At 34.8% G+C, this 21,103-nt stretch overlaps 1 protein-coding gene across 1 annotated transcript; it reads right to left on the bottom strand.

The window, feature by feature from the left end:
• Positions 1–3,916: 3,916 nt before the first annotated feature.
• LOC144835298 (uncharacterized) lies at positions 3,917–17,504 on the bottom strand. Its single transcript, XM_078690378.1, has 9 exons — positions 16,977–17,504; positions 13,176–15,317; positions 12,642–12,809; positions 11,409–11,606; positions 10,164–10,345; positions 9,309–9,404; positions 8,393–8,607; positions 6,988–7,125; positions 3,917–5,488 (listed from the first exon to the last, which is right to left on the bottom strand). Exons 1-9 carry the CDS (start codon positions 17,059–17,061, stop codon positions 5,290–5,292), a joined length of 3,423 nt encoding a protein of 1,140 aa, XP_078546504.1. The 5' UTR covers positions 17,062–17,504; the 3' UTR covers positions 3,917–5,289.
• Between the last annotated feature and the right edge of the window lie 3,599 nt (positions 17,505–21,103).

Raw genomic sequence — 21,103 nt, 5'->3', positions numbered from 1 at the left:
CTAAGAAAATATGAACTATATAAAATAGAGAAAAAAAAGATAAATTTATAGAAGATACAGTAATTAATGTTTCATGACTGTCGACTAGGTGGTCGTCCTTCGGAGGTAGGAAATGGAGGCTTAGCATTGGGGGTGTAGGATACTCCTCCCGATTATTCAATAGTTCTTATTACGTAAATCGCGACGCATCACGTGACTATCGAGTAAAAAGATAGGGTTAATACAATTCTGCGCACACTCAGAAAGATATGAGTACACACACGTATCCGGACAACTACCCCCTGGACAATTACCACCTGGACAACTACCACCCGGACAATGACCCCCTAGGACAACTACCACCCGGACAATTACCCCATAGGACAACTACCCCCTTAGGACAACTTCCACCCGGACAACTACCTCTTAGGACAACTACCCTCTAGGACAAATACCCCCTTAGGACAACTCCCACCCGGACAACTACCCCCTAGGACAACTACCCCCTAAAACAACTACCCTCTAAGACAACTACCCTCCTAGGACAACTACCCTCTAGTCCAACTGCTATGCCCCTAGGACAACAACACCCTTTGAACAACCACACCTATTTCATGACACCTACACCTTAGGTTATAATTACGATCTTGTAAAACTTACTGAACTTCAAAACATAGGGAGAGAGATTGATCTTAAATGAAAGCTCAGCAGTCATTAAACGAGAATCGATCAAATTATTAAAACGTATTCCAATCTTGAAAAACAAAGGGGTGGGCTTATTTTATTCCTGTGTGACATGAAGATGCCGTATATAAATCTAGGAACATACAGTTTACCTAGCTGCACCAGACAATCAAACAGTCTTTCATTTAAGATCAATCTCTCTCCCTATGTTTTGAAGTATATATATAATATCAACATACGGTAACACAGTAGGAAAACATTATTTTTGTATGTAAACACTTAGTTTTGTTCTCAATGACAGCAAATGTAAATTACAGTGTATTTGTGAATTTAGTGATAGAAAACTCTCTGAAATCATTTATTATAATTTTAAAAGATCACTAAAAAATATATATATAGGCCTATATATCGTAATTTGAAAACCATATTTTTAGAAATTAACATTTAAAGTGGAGGTTACAGGTAGTACTATATAATAATATGAAAAAGCAATTAATCAAATTAACTATTAACAACATTCTGTTATATAATTCAACAGAGGCTCTTGGAAGTCTGAACTGTATTTGTGTATTTTTATTTACTTACTATATTCAAATACTGGAATAGTTAAAACACGATGTACTAATATAGAATAAACATTTTAGACATTTAAATCGGCACATTATTGTAGTAATTGGCAATCCTGGTAGTAGTCAATAACAGTAAATCAATCAATCAATCAATCAATCAATCAATTTACCGTGTTTCTCTGTAAATTTGATTAAAACAAGAAGGTCAAGATCCACAAAATAACACGCGCGACCAGGAAAGAGGTGCAAATGACTTTCAGAGTACCAAAAGAGTAAAAAATAGAATACTGTAAATAATGTATATATATAACCAGTGTAAGTAAACATCCTGAAAGTTTCTCGGAATTTATTATGGTAGGCCGATTAATATTCATAAATAAAATATTGATTACGTAGGAAACAGGATTTGAATGTTATAATCACATTATTGACAACATTAATTAGAAAAATAAATTCCATCATGCTTAAAAATGAAATGTAAAAAACAATCGTTATGTAATGTCATTCACCTCTTAAGCCTGTTTTCCTGTCGACGTTATTCGACGCTATCGTCGTTGATCGTTACCAGTTCAACGACGATCGTTAGAAAACGATCAAGTTGAAATGATAACGGTAGCGAGTACCTTTTCCTGTAAATTTAAAATTTTAAGAAGATCGCCGAATATTGTTAACGATAGCGTCGACTAACGTTGACAGGAAAACAGGCTTTACTCTATGCCTGGGTTTAAGGACAGTGAATATCTATTAAAAAAATGTTTGATTGGTTTTAACTTTGCAACTATTTAGTTTAATCTACGTTATATTTACTTTAAGTTAAATTAAGAATGTGAACATAGCTATATCTATATATAAATTTACGTAAGGGCAAAATTCGGTAAATCGCGCGTTATTTCTAGAATGTTTACTCGATGGTATATAAAGTTGGTTAGAATCTCGGTACTGATTTAAACCACCAGATGTAACCCTGTTTACTAATTAAATTGAGTTAGATAATTAGTTATTGACAATTAAAACGAATTTAGGTTGAACGATTTGCCCCAAATAGGGGTGTTTTCCGACCGTAGTATACACTGTCTAATGGATGTCCTCTTAAAAAATACCTGCACACAATATACGAGGATGCTTCGCATTTTCCTATCTCCTCCTACGATAATTGTTTTTAATAGCTGAAAACCGCTTGAGCAGCTCGAGTACAGTATCATAATGTTGAAGACAGGCCGATTTTCTGAAAAAATACTATTTTGATAGATTTAATATACGTTTATACAAATGTATTGATTTGCAATGAATGGAACATTCCAATCTCTCAGACTCCCAGTTTGTAGGTAAATTTATGAGCCCTCCATGGTTTAACACAAGTAGGTAAATTTATGGGCCCTTTGAGAATAAACTTAAAACTGAGATACAGCATTGCAATACTTTGACAATATTGTAAATACTGTACGTAATAACCATTTTTGGTCGCCATTTGAATCGAAATTTTCTTACTGTGAATGTGGTTACTGTTTATTGTATTAATTAGTAATTATAAAAAATATAAACGTCGTAGTGGTGTATCGTTACATGTACTTTACTATTTCAATCGACTATAACAGGGACAGTTTTAGTTTTTTGGACTCATTTTGACAAGTTTCTCCTTCGGAAGTAGGCCTAATTCCCAGTGTGCTAATTTTAGTTGACTACATTAATTATCGTGTCTATTTATTCGTTTCTGAAAACGACAATGTATTTATAGTCCTGCGGTACGTACATTTGAAATCGCCAGTTTTTTGACGCTGAAATTACTGTGTATTCGTGAACCATCTGTGGACACGACCTAGATGGTACGCGAGCGAAGCGAGCGTACCATCTAGTTAATTATAATTCATCATAACCTTCCACAAACAACGCCACTCAAACTTGTTGACGTAACAATCTTAATTATTATTCTTTAATCATTAAATAATGCTTTTTAAAAATTTTCTATTTGTTAATTTAAGAAATAACGATTTATTATCAATTTTTTTTGGTTTAAAAATCAGTAGTAATTATTTTGTGTAACTAAATAAATATAGCCTGAACTGAACAAAGTCATGGCCTACTACAGAACATAAAATATAATCCTAAACTGTTAAGCTAAAGCACTGTATATTCAGTAAAGGTGGTCGTAGTGACCCATGAATAAATTTCTAATTTCCCAGTCGCTGACAAACTACTCACTCACTCAAACAATTCTTTAAATAAATCAACAATTATTTAATTAACTACGTTGCAGCCAAAATAATAAAAATAAAATAAAACGAAAACATTGTTTATTGAACAGGTCTTACAGATTACTGTCAGCATACATCTCATAGACTCTCTTCTCTCAGTCGTGCCTTGGGGTTTGCGCATGCCTAGTTCGACTTTAAAACATCAATTTTTCAGCCTTAGTAAACTAGGTCTATAAGCTTCCACGTGATACAGTTTCCTTCCGTCCTCTTGAATATATCTGCCTAAAGGCACGGCGCGAAAATCCCCGTCTAGCTTATGTGTTCGTTTCCTTAATAATAATTATTATATTGTTAAGAAATTAAATAAATTTATTTTCAGAAGCATCAGCATGGTTGAGATTTCTTATAGGATTCACTTTCTTTTAAAAAGAGTGCTACTGCCTCAAAGACGATAAAGACTATATTTATTTTCATAGAACATACATATTTTTAACAAGATAGTGATTTATTTTTATTTAAAGCAATATCATAAATTACATTGAAAATACAAAAAACGTGGAAATGTTGAACAATTAACATTAAGGAAAGCATTGCGGTAAACATTAGCTATATTATATTTAAAAATCAAGTATACATAATAACCGATTATCTTAAAATACTCATCATGATACATATTTCACATGGGACTTACATGTGACGCTATATCACGGAATCGACTATAATATTGTACCATGTTTGTAGATACAGTACCAAAAACCGGGTAAAATATTTGTACTGAAAGGGAATGTAGTAGTGTTTTGGCATTTAAAGTACATTTAATTACCTGTATTACGTCACTGAATACGTCACGGTTTTTAGTTCGAAATTGTAAGTGAATATTATATATAAATCCAAAGGCAAATTACTGAAAAAATGACAATGCTGTGGGTATCAGTGGCTGAATCTCAATGGAGATACAAAATAAAATAAGCACTGAAAAAATGACAATGCTGTGGGTATCAGTGGCTGGATCTCAATGGAGATACAAATAAAATAAGCACTGACAAAATGACAATGCTGTGGGTATCGGTGGCTGGATCTCAATGGAGATACAAATAAAATTAACAAAAGCAAAATCAAAACGATAAAAGTAAAACAGCCAGAAAAAGTAGCATATATATATTTTTTTATGTTCTTGTATAATTAAATTACAACACAAATGTATATAAGTCATGGTCGTCGAAACAAGATTGGTATAATGGTGAAATTTAGTGAAATAACGGAAGGCCTAAGAACCATTTCAAAATACAGATTATTTCCTAACACACCGTTACGTAATATCTGGTAACTACACGTTTCTATTATTAGGAAAAGGAACAGGCGTGGAATATTAAGTTAATATTAAATCAATTTTAAAAACAACTCCCTACTCACATCTACTTACATTGTCTTCAAATACATGTTGAAACCAACAAACTTCTTTTTGTTTACGATAAAAAATATATTATAGTAATTTCGTAGATAAACAGTATAATAATATTTATAAAAACATTACAAACATTAATTTCAAATCTGGCCTATACGTGACCTTAAATAAACTGGAAACATTGTATGTAAATGTTGCTTAGTGCAATTACGTTCAAATGGCAAAATACTGGAATGTGCAAAATGAACTTTCGAAAAATGAACTAGGCTATCATAAACATGTTTCTGTTGAGCGCATATCTACCACCTCCTCTCTGTGACATCACTGCAGCTGAGAGAGGTATATTATAGTAGGCCTACTGTAGATGATGCGCGCGAAGTGTGTGCTAGCATGTTGACTATTTTGTATCAGCCATAATCTAGGCACAGCATATAAACGTGCCGATTTGATTCAGAATAATTCAACTTTCAACAGATTCACTTTGATGTCGTTTTTTAACCATCTGATCACTTGTACTTGCATCAGATTCAGTAAATGTTACATACTGAGTATCTACAAATGCAAGCTTTTGGAGCATGAGGTCAAAGGTCGAATACAACTCAGCAAATGTTGGTCTTTGAGATGGAAAGGCTTTCCAGCATTTCGTCATCACTTCGTACCTGAAAAAGAGGTTTCATTTTTAGGCTCATAAGTTATTAATTGATTCAGCGACAAATTAACTTCGGCTGTTTTTATTTACCTATTTCATCGATATAAATAAATGATTGATAAATTATCTTCAGTAATTTGAATTTATTATCGGTTTATCGATTTCAATCGATAATTGATCAATTGTTATTCGGAACATGATGATGATGTTTTTTCCACATGTGTACTGTATTGTTTACTATAATATTAATGTAATATAATGCTTTATTGATGCAACTTTATACTTTATTAATCAGTTAATAATGGGAAAATGATATAAACAGAGGCACGATTTATTCTGTGTTAAACTGTTAAGTGTAATGTATGTTGCGCTTGGCTATCTGTAAAGTGTGTGTTGCGTTTGATTAGGTAAAGCCAATTTAGTGAATCTGAAATACACCACTGAAATTAAGTTAGGCCTACAAATTATTTTAAAGTTGACACAATTTTGTCGCGACTGGTCATCGGAACTTGGCCGTTATTGCATGCATATTATTACCCGTATCTCATTGCGACGATGCGTGCGTAGCTGATATAAAAATACCATTTAAAATATTTTCGATTTGTTGATTTGTTTATAATCTGTTTCAAATAACGCAATTAAATGTCTGGAATTTAATGAAACGTAAATTGCTGTGGGACCTATAATGTATACCTACTTCTATGGCAATTATGTAAGGTATCATGAACCATACGTAGGCCTATTAAAAATGCAGGCCTATGACGTACGCCCCTCTAAAAATGTTGATGTTGACTTAAACGGCGCTTGTATGGTAGCACTGTCAGTGAGTATAACATTTAGTTGTGAAGAAACTGTACTTTCACATGTATTAAAATTGAAATTATATCTTGAATCTTTCAATATGATACATGCCGGACCAGGTGCATAGACAGCTTTAAAGAATGCTAAGCATTACATTTGTCATGCAAACATTGACGTCAAAACTATGTGAATGTGATGAGTTACTTTGAAAGTACAGTACATTGACATTGACGTTTCTATTTTTTTAGGGATGACGTCAAGAATGCTTATGCCAACCGTTTCTATCTCTAGACATTTTTTAGGAAATGACGTCATGAAGAAGTGACTTTTTGCTTATGCCAACATATCTTCGTGCGCCCAAAACGTCGGGGTGAAAAACCGAAAATGCATGAGCTATGTGGGTACACATTTTTCCCGTGCAAAAACAAATACATAAAAATATTTCAACGTAATTATAGCTGCCATTAACCAGCTGTTTGTTCATGAATAGATACACTATCGTGGTCATCTCACCATTTACTTAAAATAAAGTAAATAAATTCTATCGTAAAAATTAAAGCACCGAAGAAATACTTCATAAAGCGACATGTCTGGCGTCATAGCGTCGGAAATACATCCGTTTTTACGGGGCGCGTATAAGGAAATTAAAAAGTTATTTTATTAATGTATGAGCGGCCGTCCGTAATAATTCACCGTAGAAACACTTACACTTCACGTGGACATTGTGTTGGTTGCGGCATACGGTACCCACTCTTGAGTTTGTCAGTCAGGTCACTAAGTGCGATGTCTGGGTAAGGAGGCGAGCCTAACGTCATGATTTCGTACAATACAACGCCGAATGACCACCTGAAAAAAACAACATTATAGGATTTATTCATAGAGTTAATTTTATAGAGGCGATTCGATGAGTTCATTTGTTTTTAGTTTTTTCTTTTTTTACCGGCCCTCGCGTGTCACACGAATAATCACACATGGAGCCTCCGATTTGCGGATGACCTAAGTTATGTAATGTAATTAGTCATCGACACAGGTTTGTGGTTAAATTGTAGACCGACGACATATTATTCTTAATTCGTGTGGGTCTGTTGATCGTTCCACAGCATTGTATTCTTTAGAGGACCATAGTATAGTTAACAATTTAACCTCAAAAGAAATTTAAATCGAACATCCCATTTTCAGGGTCATTCGGCATATGTGGCCGGAACCTACGTCCACCTTGGTAACCACCTTGGTAAACCAATAGTATTGTTTTATGCACGCTATAATGTGCGGACGTCTTATCAGCCATTGTGTTTTATACTACCGATAGCCATACTCCCACAATGGGGAATTCATCCTCCCACCAAGTACTTAAAATCTTAAACACAACACATTAGTTGACCAATCACAAAGCTATAATCATTCGTTGCTGGCGATTGATCAAAATCTTGACTTGTGCGCAGGTCATTGAGTTGTATCCTAGTAAGACCTGAAATGTTGTATAAACTCGTATTTAATCTTATCAACCTCGTGTTGAAATTGTTCTTATATAGATTTTTGTCGCAATGTCTCAAACAGTGCCCTGAAAAGTATTATCTTAAATAAAGGTCGAATTCTACACTTCCTGAATACTACTTCCGGAAATTGTCTTTCCGAACGTGATCACTTAACTTCTGTGATCTCATCCATTCATCCCGCATCCGCCCTTAGAAATCAAAATTTGCACTAGTATGACATCCGGGAAATATTAACCTTCAGAGGTCGCCTTTTCCACTTAATATATTATATTTGTTGAAACAAAAACAAACAAATCTTCACAAAAATCGGACTAATTTATTAGGTAGGCCCTATTTCAATATATAGCATATGGTTGACTTTCTTCAATTCTAATATAGTAATAACGAATTTGCATTGAATTTAATGTTCTATTTTTTATTATTAAATATATTTTTTCCCAAAGTTTATAGACAAATTTATAATCGTCCCGTGGCACGGATGTGGTACAGTACATATTTATATATTGTATCTATATGGGTATATATCTCCAATCAACATATTTGCTTATATTACAAAGTACGTTACTGAGCCAATATCAAATTTATTGAACCAAAAGAAAAAAACAATTCTGACTTACACGTCACTTTGTATAGTACACAATCCTTCTCGAATAGTTTCAAGCGAAACCCAGGCAATGGGTCGTTTTCTCTCAGGAGCAAGTCGTTTGTACCCCCGCAGGTAAATATCATTAGCAAGGCCAAAATCAGACACTTTTACTGTCAAGTTCTCGCCCACTAGTATGTTTCGTGCGGCTAAATCTCCATGGTAGTACCGGGTTTTTGATAAATAATTCTGAGAAAATAAATTAATCATTGTATTAATTAATTGTTTTTTCACGGTAAACTCAAGGTTAAATATTAAACGTAGTAGTTTTTGACAATATACATATTTAATTAAGATTAATACAATAACATCCGCACACGCTAGCAATGCAATCGTCAAAGTGCAAGCGTCGTGTCAAAGTTCAATTATTGATGACGTGAACTATTTTTTAAAGCAGTTAGGAAAGGTTATTTAGAAAGCTCTTTATATCTGGCCTAATTTGTGAATTCTTAGAGGTTTCACACTACTCGATTTGGTGGTCAATGTGGAAACAGGTCTTAAAACAAACTGATTTGGCTTGGTTTCCACTGGGACGCAACGTATGACGAAAGCGCAAGTGAGTTTACCAAGACAAGCGACAGTTCGGAAAATCCATTGCAATTCTGATTAGTCAAATTACTTGCGGTATGCTTACGTCCTTGAGTTACGTCCTAGTGGAAACTAAAGCAATGTTTCACTGAAAGAGCTCCGCAGACGTTAATGGGAACCTGTGGCCGTGTTCACCAATCACACTCGAGTGAAGTATTTCACTTAAGTCAATCTTTGACAAAGTGTAAGTGTTTTCCTTAGCACGTGTCACATTGGGCAGAGAATACACAATACTGAAACCATATAATGCATTTTAGAAAGGAGAGGATCATTTCAGCCTCTGAGCCTAACGACATACTTACCATTGCCTTTGCCACTTGTCTTGCTATGTTATACATATCAGTTTCCTTAAGACAATAAATCGGATCGTCTACATAAACCCCTTGTTCTTCAACAACCTAAAAAGTAAAACAAATCAATAAAGTAGTAACAGAAGCAAGCATTCTTTATTTATACATTTGTCATGCTCCTAGCCGATATTCTATCTTAATGTTAAAATGTGACACATCCCCCCCCCCTCCCCCCCCCCCCCCATTAGACTTTTGAGGAGTTTACCTTTTGGTCCACTCTGGAAAGTCTACTCAGTCTAGCTAACGATTTTAACTCCTCACAGAGTGAACTGCTTCAAGACTTACAGAATTTCAATGTTTTAACCATTCTTATAAGAATGAATGTTCGTAATGTTAGCAGGCACAACACATAATGAACAATATTCATAATTTTAGAAGATAATTACTTGTACAGTATTAAAAATACAAAAGGATAAATACTACATGCACTGTACGATCATAAATATAAAAGCATTATATTACATGTATTAAAGTAATTGATAGTGTCATTCGGGCTATTCAACTAATTACTCTTCGAATTTTAATTAGGTTATAAATTATAAATGAAGTTAAGATTATAAGTTAATGGAAACGAATTAACTCGAAATGTCAATAAAAACACAATAATTGACTAATTTAAATAATTGAGAAGAATATTTTTTCTTTTAAATTACACACTAATAAATCTGAAATATCGAAACCCAGTGAATCAATAGGCTGTGAAATAACATTTGTGAAATAAATGATATCAATGTATCGTGGTCGTTTCATAAAACATATTTTGATAAAAAGAAAACTGTGACAATTATTTCACAGGAAAAGACTTACCTGTCTACACGTTCTAAGAAATCTTAACAGGTCACCGTACTTCATTAGTTCGGTAATCAGCAAATATGGTTCTGATGACATACAGCAACCAATAACTGATATTATATTCGGATGTTTTCCAATATTAAGTAATAATTTAATTTCATCAACAAAATCCTCTTTTTGTTCCTGGCTTGCTGTAACTATAAACATAAAAAAGTTTATAAATTTCTGCAGCAAGAACTGGGTTGTTATGGCTTGCTGCAGCAAGAACAACATGAAACATGTATCTGGGTTGCTTTGGCTTTCTGCAACAAAAACAACATGAAACATGTATCTGGGTTGTTTTGGCTTGCTGCAGCAAGAAAAACATGAAACATGTATCTGGGTTGTTTTGGCTTGCTGCAGCAAGAACATGAAACATGTATCTGGGTTGTTTTGGCTTGCTGCAGCAAGAACAACATGAAACATGTATCTGGGTTGTTTTGGCTTGCTGCAACAAGACAATAAAAAATGTATCTGGGTTGCTTTGGCTTGCTGCAACAAGAAAAACATGAAACATGTATCTGGGTTGTTTTGGCTTGCTGCAACAAGACAATAAAAAATGTATCTGGGTTGCTTTGGCTTGCTGCAACAAGAACAACATAAAACATGTATATGGGTTGTTTTGGCTTGCTGCAACAAGAACAACATGAAACATGTATCTGGGTTGTTTTGGCTTGCTGCAACAAGACAATAAAAAATGTATCTGGGTTGCTTTGGCTTGCTGCCACAAGAACAAAATGAAACATGTATCTGGGTTGTTTTGGCTTGCTGCAACAAGAACAACATGAAACATGTATCTAGGTTGCTTTGGCTTGCTGCAACAAGAACAACATGAAACATGTATCTGGGTTGTTTTGGCTTGCTGCAACAAGAACAACATGAAACATGTATCTGGGTTGTTTTGGCTTGCTGCAACAAGAACAACATGAAACATGTATCTGGGTTGTTTTGGCTTGCTGCAACAAGAACAACATGAAACATGTATCTGGGTTGTTTTGGCTTGCTGCAGCAAGAACAACATGAAACATGTATCTGGGTTGTTTTGGCTTGCTGCAACAAGACAATAAAAAATGTATCTGGGTTGCTTTGGCTTGCTGCAACAAGAACAACATAAAACATGTATATGGGTTGTTTTGGCTTGCTGCAACAAGAACAACATGAAACATGTATCTGGGTTGTTTTGGCTTGCTGCAACGAGGCGAGGAATATGCGGCAACTTACCGCCAATGCTTTTGACTGCAACCTGAACGAGATTGTCTTTCGATAAACGCAGAATGCCTTTGTGTACAACACCAAACTTTCCATGGCCTAACCTTTCCCCACTCTGCAAACATCTTCGATTGATTTCATGTTCTGTGTAGCTATGGTCTCGAACTGGCGAAGATATAATTCGCCGATCTGCTACTTTTGGAGGCTTCTCTGTTAAAACAAAAAGATTGATTGATTGATTGAAATCTTTGTCACAAAATGTTTTTATTTATTTCTTTTCCCAACCACCAGTAAACTCAATGTTGACTACTTACAGGAGGCAGCATACAAAATTATCTTAAGGAAAAAGAAACTTCATAAAATCAGGGAATATTCTCGAACATTACATAATAAAAAATACCGCTCATTCGATTACAAAAAAAAACAAAAATCAAATCTCTGTGCCGATCGTCGTCACAGTTTTGTTTTCCATAAATAACAGTTTTCTATTTTTAAAATACTCTTACGCAAAACATCTCTATCTCCTACTAGCGTATCTTTGTTTAATATCATTTTAAAGAACTTTGTAATAGATGTCAAAATGTTCGTATAATACACATTAGTGTGTGACTATTATCATAAGGTAAGGTTACCAGATTGCTAAGATGAATTACATGAAATATAGCTTTCCACACACTTCTCTATTTATTTATACATTAAACTAATGAATATTAGTAACTACGTCAACATTATTTAAGATGATGTTTATGTTAAGCAGTATTGCCTTAATTATACGTGGTGCATAATTTCAGTCCAATGTCCATATTATTCATGCATCATAAAATCTTAGCGTTTGCATTATTTAAAGAAAGTAATGATTGGTTTGTGTATTTTTAGTATTTTTAGTAGACTCTACAGCTCACTATGTCGGTCGGTTGGTTGGTCGGTCGGTAAACACTAACTCAAATTTGAGCACGCGATTCAGCCATGTATATGGCCTTGTTTACAATTAATAAGAATATCTTAAATTTTGAATATTCTCGCTAGTCTTTTTAATGCTATTGGTGGCGTTTTAGTCAGTTTTTTTTTTATAATACTTTAAATGATAAAGTATATATTATACTACAAGGATATAGCAGTCGGGTTTTTTTAAAATACCAATATAAAAGCATTGTGAACAGTTACCAGCGGCTGATCCCCTCAACCTCATTTGATGTTTATAACCAAGGAAAGGCACTGACACCTTCTATAATCTCTGTCTCTTACCAATAAACTTTCCTTTGATTGAAACCATAATAGGTTTGTGAGTGACTATGACAAGTATCAGAAGAATGAACAAGCCGATTGTTAAAAATATGTATGGCTTAATCTTGAAGTCCTTATTCTTAATGGCAGTTATATCAACAGAATCAGGTGTAGTACTATCGGTTGGACCTGAAAATAAACAATAAACAGTTCTTAAGCTCTGACGATTATCAATGATAGATATAGGCCTAGATTGCAAAACAAAAATCAAAAGATGCATCATGGACGGTAATCTGCGCATGTCTAATCAATCGATTTTTTTGTGGAAGAGATGGACAGGGTTTGAAGACATGCGCAGATCTAACAATTTATGTCGCCTTCAATTAAATTCAATTCAAAAACTTTATATCCTTGAAAAAGATAACAGTAAATATATATACATATACAATACAGTATATTACAATGCTTGTTCGATAGCCTTAATCTGTCTATAATCGAAAATTCATCAATAATCGATGGCTATCATAAATAATAGAAAAAAAAAAGAATATTTACTTTTTTTCTGCACGATGAAGTTACACGCGTTACTGCTATTCGAGGCGACGCAGATCCGATCTGAACTCCTGCATTCTGAAGCCTTACATTTGCAGCTGGCTTCATCACTTTTATCTTCACAGTCATAAAACGCGTCACACACAAACGCGCCAGCAACACACTGTCCATTATGACAATGAAACTCGTTTGCCTCACATGTACAGTTAGACTCGTCAGCTTCATTTGAACAGTCAACCCGGCCGTTACATTTATGCGCTAGTAGGACACACTCGCCATCTCCACAGTCAAATTCAGAATCGGAGCAACTGCAGTCGTGTTCATCGGTGCCGTCTGTACAATCCATGGTTCCGTCGCACGTCAGTCGATTGTCGACGCATTGGCCATCGTTACAACGATACTCTCCTGTGCTACACGTGCAGTTGAATTCATCCGATGAATCAGCATGGCAATCTACTCTGCCGTTACATACAAACCGGTTTCCGATGCAGCTACCATCTGCGCACGTAAATTCGTTAGCCGTACATCCGCAGTCAGTTTCGTCAGAGCCATCGGGACAATTCGTACGGTGATCGCACACCCAACTTTTCTTAATACATGTTCCATCATTGCACTTAAATTGGTTATCAAAGCAGTCGCAATGTTTTTCATCACCGCCGTCAGGACATTGTTGATGGCCATCGCATATTCTATGCCGAGGGATACACATTCCATTCGAACACTTGAAATCTTTTGAATCTTTACAACTGCAGTTATGAGTATTTTCATCAGAGAAATCTGGGCATTGACCGCTACCATCACAAACGAATGTCTCGTCGATGCAGATGCCGTTATCGCACGTGAATTCTGAGTCAATGCACGGACAGTTCTTTTCATCATAACTACTTTTTTCGCAGAAGACGTGTCCATCGCATTTTGCATTACCCATGCAAAGTCCGTTTGGGCAGCGACCGCTACCGTGACAGGAGCAATTCCGCTCGTCATTTCTGTTTAAGCAATCGTAATGTCCATCACATACAAAGCTCCGTTGTATTTCATTTCCTTTAAAACACTCGAAGGTACAATCCTGCTGTTCATCTGAGCCATCCATGCATTGGGTTTTTCCATCACATACAAAATATTTCCGTAACTTTCTACCATCACCTGGACAGGTGTAAGCATACTTGCACTCGTTCTCATCCGTACCGTCACTGCAATCATTAATGCCGTCACAAATTTGCAATTCCTCATAACATTTATCCTCACTTTCGCACCTGTAATTGTTTGGACATAGTCTATTAGTATTACAATCTGCTTCGTCAGATGAATCGACGCAATTATCATGCCCGTTGCAAACATCATTCTTGTGTATACACTCTTTACTCTCGTGACACTGAAACTCGTCTTCTGGACACGTCCCGCACAGTTGGGCCAGTGTACCAATAACAGGCGTACAGTCCGAATCGCACGCCGCGTCTATGTCCATGCATCGACCGTCATCGCATCGAACTTGGTTCTCGTCGAAACAGCAGTTCAACTCGTCAGAGTTATCACTACAGTCGACTTTTTTGTTGCACCGATGATCATTTGAAATACAAAATCCGTTACCACATGTAAACGCATCGACGCCACATCCGCATTTGTATTTCTTGAACTCGTCGACGTTATTGGAACAGTATGCGATATTCTCGCATACTTCATTGTCACTAATACATACATTCTGATCTCCTTTACAAAGAAACTCGTCATCTGCACATACAACTTGGTCCGTTTTGTCACATCCGTCTGTATGACACATACCGTCAGGGCACAACACAGCGTTTCCTGAACACAGACTGCAGCTTGACTCGTCTGATCTGTCCGCACAGTTATCTACCCCGTCACAACGTAACTGGTTGGCGATACAGAAATTGTCCGTGCAGCGAAATTGATCGGAAGCGCAGGGGCAGCCGATTTCGTCGCTATTATCATTACAGTCTCTCTCGCCATCGCATTTCCATAGCAACGAGATACACATAGCTGATGGAAGGCTGCATTTAAACTGTTCTTTGGTACAATTACAGTATTTTTCGTCTGAATAATCGTCACAATCAAAATGCATATTGCATGCTTCTTCTGGTTGAATGCACTCATTATCATCGCACTCAAAGAACGATATTCCACAACCTATATAAAATATGAAAAAATAATATTTTAAAAAGTGGTTGATTTACAATTTGTGCGATTTTAATAAATAATAATTGATTCTGTAATAAAAAAAATGTAAAAAGAAAAAAATTATACTATTTTTATTCCTTGAACAAATATTCTGAATTTAAATAAACCTTGGAATCTTCCCTAATTTCATTATTAGACAATAGTCTAGTTAAAACCAAAGTTAATGTACTTCCACAATCCAACCTACATCAGCTTTGGTGCAAATTGATATTTTAGGATATTTTATGTTGTTTTTGTGGAAGTTGCTATTGTTAATTTCCTGATGAAATATTTTTCTCTTTTTGTTTTGTATGTTTTGTATATGGATGTAGGCCTACTATTCGAAATAAAGGAAATTATTGGATTTTTTTCCGCTTTTAATCATTACTCTTCCTTGTCATTGAACTATAGGCCTAGTAATATCTATATTCTATAACACGAGCATATGATAACATCATTTCCAGTTATTTGAGATGGCGAACGATAAGTAGGCCTACACCGGTAATCCACGTCTGCAATGATTACCTTCCACATGACCCAAGTATATACGAACAGGATGTTATCGTGAAAAGGTGGAGTTCGAATTTTGGAAGTATTAAACAAATAAACGACGGCCCCAATATTTTACACTGTTATTGTAGGTTTTGAATATCAAACTAACATTACAGACTTCAACAAACACTATAATGGACATCCATTTGGTTATAACAGATTATATTTCAGGACTGTTTCCCTCCCCAAACACCCACCAACCCACACACACAGTGACTGCTCACTCTGGCTAAACCACCCAGGGACCCCGTATCTTGTGGGGGGGGGGGGGGGCCCTGAGCAGCAGTGTCCAGAGGAAAAACAGGCATTAAAATATATCGAAAAATACCCGAGACTTCCAGCGTTGGAGGGGCCACTTGGGGTTCCTAAGCCAGGGGCCTCAGGCCTCTGCGTTACGCCACTGCACCCACTCTCGTTTCGCCGTATATCGAATAATAACCCAAGAATAATATGATATATTATGGTTGCTGAAAAGATGGATGGGAACAATCGAATGTGGGTGGGTGCGTTCTGATAGATGGATGGGTGAAAAATAACGGGTAGATGGATGGAAAAAATTGAATGTTCTGATATAGGTGGGTAACGAAATGTAAATCATAATAATATCATAACAAGGGAAGAAAATGCTATTTACGTCCAAAAAAAAAACAAAGAATCTAAAAATATAGTTGAGATTGATTTTTTTTATGAGTTATGTCCCAAAATGAGAACGTAATCTCTAACTGTATACATGCGTCGATTTTACTATCTGATTTTATGAAGTTTATTATGATAATTACTCTGACTAAGATGATAACATTATCATTGGGTCTTAGCCTACTATTTATGAAAGCATCATGATTAACAAAAGACTCGGTGCAGAATGCTGCAGAAGAAACATGTTTAAATTGCCAATCATGTTTTAGGATCTTAAGGTAACCACAGTAAATACATTCTTATAACTTCAAATTGATCAGCAAGTATTATTTGTGGCAACAACAACAATCTTTACTGAGCGTCGTGTTCTCTTATTCACAGACGGCGAATGTGGACGTCACTTTCCACCGACACCTTTGATACGAATACAAAACGACCTACCTGTTGAATTGCCACCTTGGTTAGTTTCCCCCGACTGAAACACATTGAATAACACAATTAATAAATATAATAAACGAACAAACATTGTACGTGTTTAGTTTTTCAAATGACAGTATAAAAGCAGTGTTCCTGTCGGCCGTGTAACTACTTCCAAACCTCATCATTCACTTTTAACATCAGCTTAACGACCAAGCGTAGGCCTAGCATTTAATAATGCATGTTTACGCGGATACATGCATTATAGCAATCCATAATTGATGATATTAAGAAAGGTGAATCTTGATTTTGTATTACTTTTCTCTTCTCCTCACGAGACAACTAATGTTTACAAAGATGATACATATTTAATACTCCACTCGACATTATTGTCGTAAAACAAAAGCACTTCTTAACCTTATAATACTGATCGCCCGATGGTTGATGCTTTTACTTCCTCACACCGGACTAGATACTAATCTTCTTGATCGCGTGTTAAAAGGTGAAATAACAGATTACAAGACAGAACTGCTATTCCTTCAGGTAGCACTATAAAAGCTAAAGCCGGATAACAATTGCCGTACAAAAGTCACTTCATTAATTTGTGGTTGTATTTTTTATGAAGTTTTAATATTATAGCGACTGGGTGGCCATCATCCTTAAGTTGTGAATCCTGTTGCATCTTAGATAATGATGACGACATATTTATTAATGACTTTTTCATAAACAACATGATGATCATGAAAAACCACCTGTAATTGACATAATACATTAAAAACATTAAAACATTTATAAAATGTGCATATTGATAATCATCTTTTGATGACTAATATGTTTCGAAATTTATTCGGTGATTAAATTGTCTTTCGTAATATGCTAATGAGCTTATATTTCGTCTTAATACGATCAATGTCATGACATTACAGGCATACATTAAAAAGATTAGAATTACTAATTCGTCACCTTTTCTGTGGGCGTCATGCTCTAGAAGTTTCAATATTGTTATATTCTTTTCAGCCTGTTACAGTTTTGAAAAATACATAGAAATTATAGTCTGTGATTGTGCAGACGACATATAGCTATAATTCCGAGAAACAACAAAATCGTACAGAATGTTATTTGGATAAAAATAGATGTAGAATGATAACAAAAATTCTTTTTAAAATAAAACATAATCTTTATTTCACTTACAAAAATAACACTTGATGACGCAACATCCGGGGCCATTTTTGCATCATGGTCTGTTAAGCTTTCTTAGAAACTATAAATGACGTTATAATCGCTGGTAGCTGATAGCTGGTAAATACATAGAGCGCCGTACAGACAATAAATTATGAGGTCAACTATAGTTTAAATTTCATTTTTAACTTATCACAATAATAGTTTCATCTGTGATTTTATCTAATCGTAGTCGATTAAGCGTATTGTGTAAATTCAAATGTTGGCCAGCCTTGTATTATAATTATAATTATTAATGTTATAATCATCAATGCAATGTAATCAATCAGAATAATGATATGATCATATTATTAGATAATAATATAGGCCCATCGGTGAAAAGAAAGTATAGGCCTATCTGTAATTAAATTAGGTAGGCCTACTATGGTTTGAAATCACGGTAAAAAGTAGGTTATAAGTCAGACTCCACCCTTATTATTTTTTAAAAATTACTTGAATTTGACTTGTGCACATACTCGCCCTCTCTATCAGTGTTGCTCTATTATATAACTATTGAATAACATTTCATATTTCCTAGTACTATAGAGCAAAATTCAGGGAAAAGAACAAATATAAAATTGGCTTAAGTAGTAGAATCCTTAATAATAATTACAAAGTTCAACGGTAAATTAATCTAAGTTATACATATTGAAAAGTCGTTAGCGTAATCTTCCGCATGTTGCTGACCTACAAAAGTATTACAGAGTACTGATAGTACTTCCTTATTTGGCGGTTCATACTTTTGTTGAGCGTCTGGGCAATTGGTTAGGCTTCGGTTTCAAATAACGTATACGTACAACCATTCATTCATAGCACATCATATCATTCATGTTATTTCACATCATGATATCATACCATGATATCATATCATGATATCACATCATGATATCATATCAATATCATATCATATATCATCATATATACCATCATCATGATTATCATCATCATAATATCATTATCATAATATCATCATATCATAAATCATCATATTTATCATCAATCATCATCCACGTATCACACAACCATATCATCATCACATCATATCATCATATCATAAATCATCATATTTATCATCAATCATCATCCACGTATCACACAACCATATCATCATCACATCATATCATCATATCATAAATCATCATATTTATCATCAATCATCCTCCACGTATCACACAACCATATCATCATCACATCATATCATATTTATCATCAATCATCATCCACGTATCACACAACCATATCATCATTAAATCATGTATTTTCTTATGAATTTTAACTTTTGTATTGTAAAATGTTACGGTTCTGCTTTCTGGCTGTTTGTGGCATTGTTCGTCTTTTTTGGACAATAAAATATACATGAAGAATAACCAAAATCATTATACCTCATCACATTTCATCATAAATTATCATTTCATTTATTTATTCATTCATTCAAGTATTCTAAAGTTATTTATTACGAGCGCCACCAGTCGGCGTTTTGATTCCAGCATGAAACGTCATGTGTACCAAAATATTTTTATATCGATATTAAGTTGACTCTTTTTCTAGAACTAGACTAACGCACAGCGTTAATTTTGATCAAATCACAAGCGATGTGATTGGTCACATAACTTGCGTTGCGCCCCCTAATCGTTGCGTTGCGTTCTAGTGGTAACCGATTTTATAAACACGTAACTTGAAAGGCATGCAAACACGAACTAAAAATTCAGATTATATTTAAATGAAACGCTGGCTAGGCCATTGGCAGGGAGTTGACGGGGTGGGGTGGGGGCGGGATTCTGTTAATCTGGACAGATACATTAAGATATATACTATACTCAAGAGTGTACCCTGATTCTCTTCAAAGTCAAGTCAAACAGTGTTAGGTAGTCTTGGTCTAGAATAAACAACCTATCTCAATCAGGCCCCAAACAAGGCAAATCAAATGATTATTTCAAGCTATGAACATACAGTATAAATTAATAAATGATGACCAAGGTATGGGTTGCAAGTATTTTGTTTTCTGTCACACATTATATCCAACAACGAACAACCCCAACACAAAGGCACAAAGGATGGAACATACAAAAACAATAAACACAAAACACAAAAGAGTAAAGACAAGTAAGCAGTCAGGAAGTGATATATAACTTAATTCTACGTTTAAAAGAAAATCATATCAAAATAATAATCTAAAACGACAAATGAATTATATATATACTCTTTGAAGATGTCAGGCATTAGCCAAAGATGATGATGGCGCTGTAATGATATTCTGCATTATCATCAAAACAATAAGGAACAGGCTATTCCAAATAAGGATAAGACACATTCATTTGAATACAAGAGAAAAGGAAATGAAAATAGGGTGAAGGTCAATCCGTTAATAAAAACTCAATAAGCGCATATAATACCATATTTATAGAAACTTTTAATGTCGTCTCACACCGACTTGACCTCCTGGTCAAAGGTTAAAAAGTATCGTATTATTATTTGGATAATTATCTGGGTTTAATGAGATAATTAATCGGATAATTTTGTCTCGAATCTGTTAAACCTGGTTGCCATATAATTTTTATCAGAATTTTGGCTGCGGAAGAAACATCAGTCAGTTGTCGCTTGTAGTACAATCACTCCTAGCGTTAGAGGGCGACACAGCACATCGATGAAAATAAAAATGACTATATTGCACATTTATTACTTGGATTATAAACAACTTAGGCTAGGCTACTGTTGATATCTTATTCCTAATTGTTTCCATATTATATTTAACTGAGGTAAGTTTGCACATTTTGTTTGGTTTATTTTTCTTTAATGAAGGAGTTTACTCGAGTTTCATGTTTCATCGTGAGGTGTTTTCTATATTTCGGCCTTTTTCAATTTTTTTTAAACAATGACAGAAGATTAATCTTCTTGGACGTCGGTCATTATTATTATATTAATTAATAATATAA

Source organism: Antedon bifida, chromosome 2 (assembly GCF_963402885.1).
Source record: "Antedon bifida chromosome 2, ecAntBifi1.1, whole genome shotgun sequence".
In the NCBI taxonomy this organism is placed as follows: domain Eukaryota; kingdom Metazoa; phylum Echinodermata; class Crinoidea; order Comatulida; family Antedonidae; genus Antedon; species Antedon bifida.
This window is presented reverse-complemented; position numbering and strand designations above follow the sequence as displayed.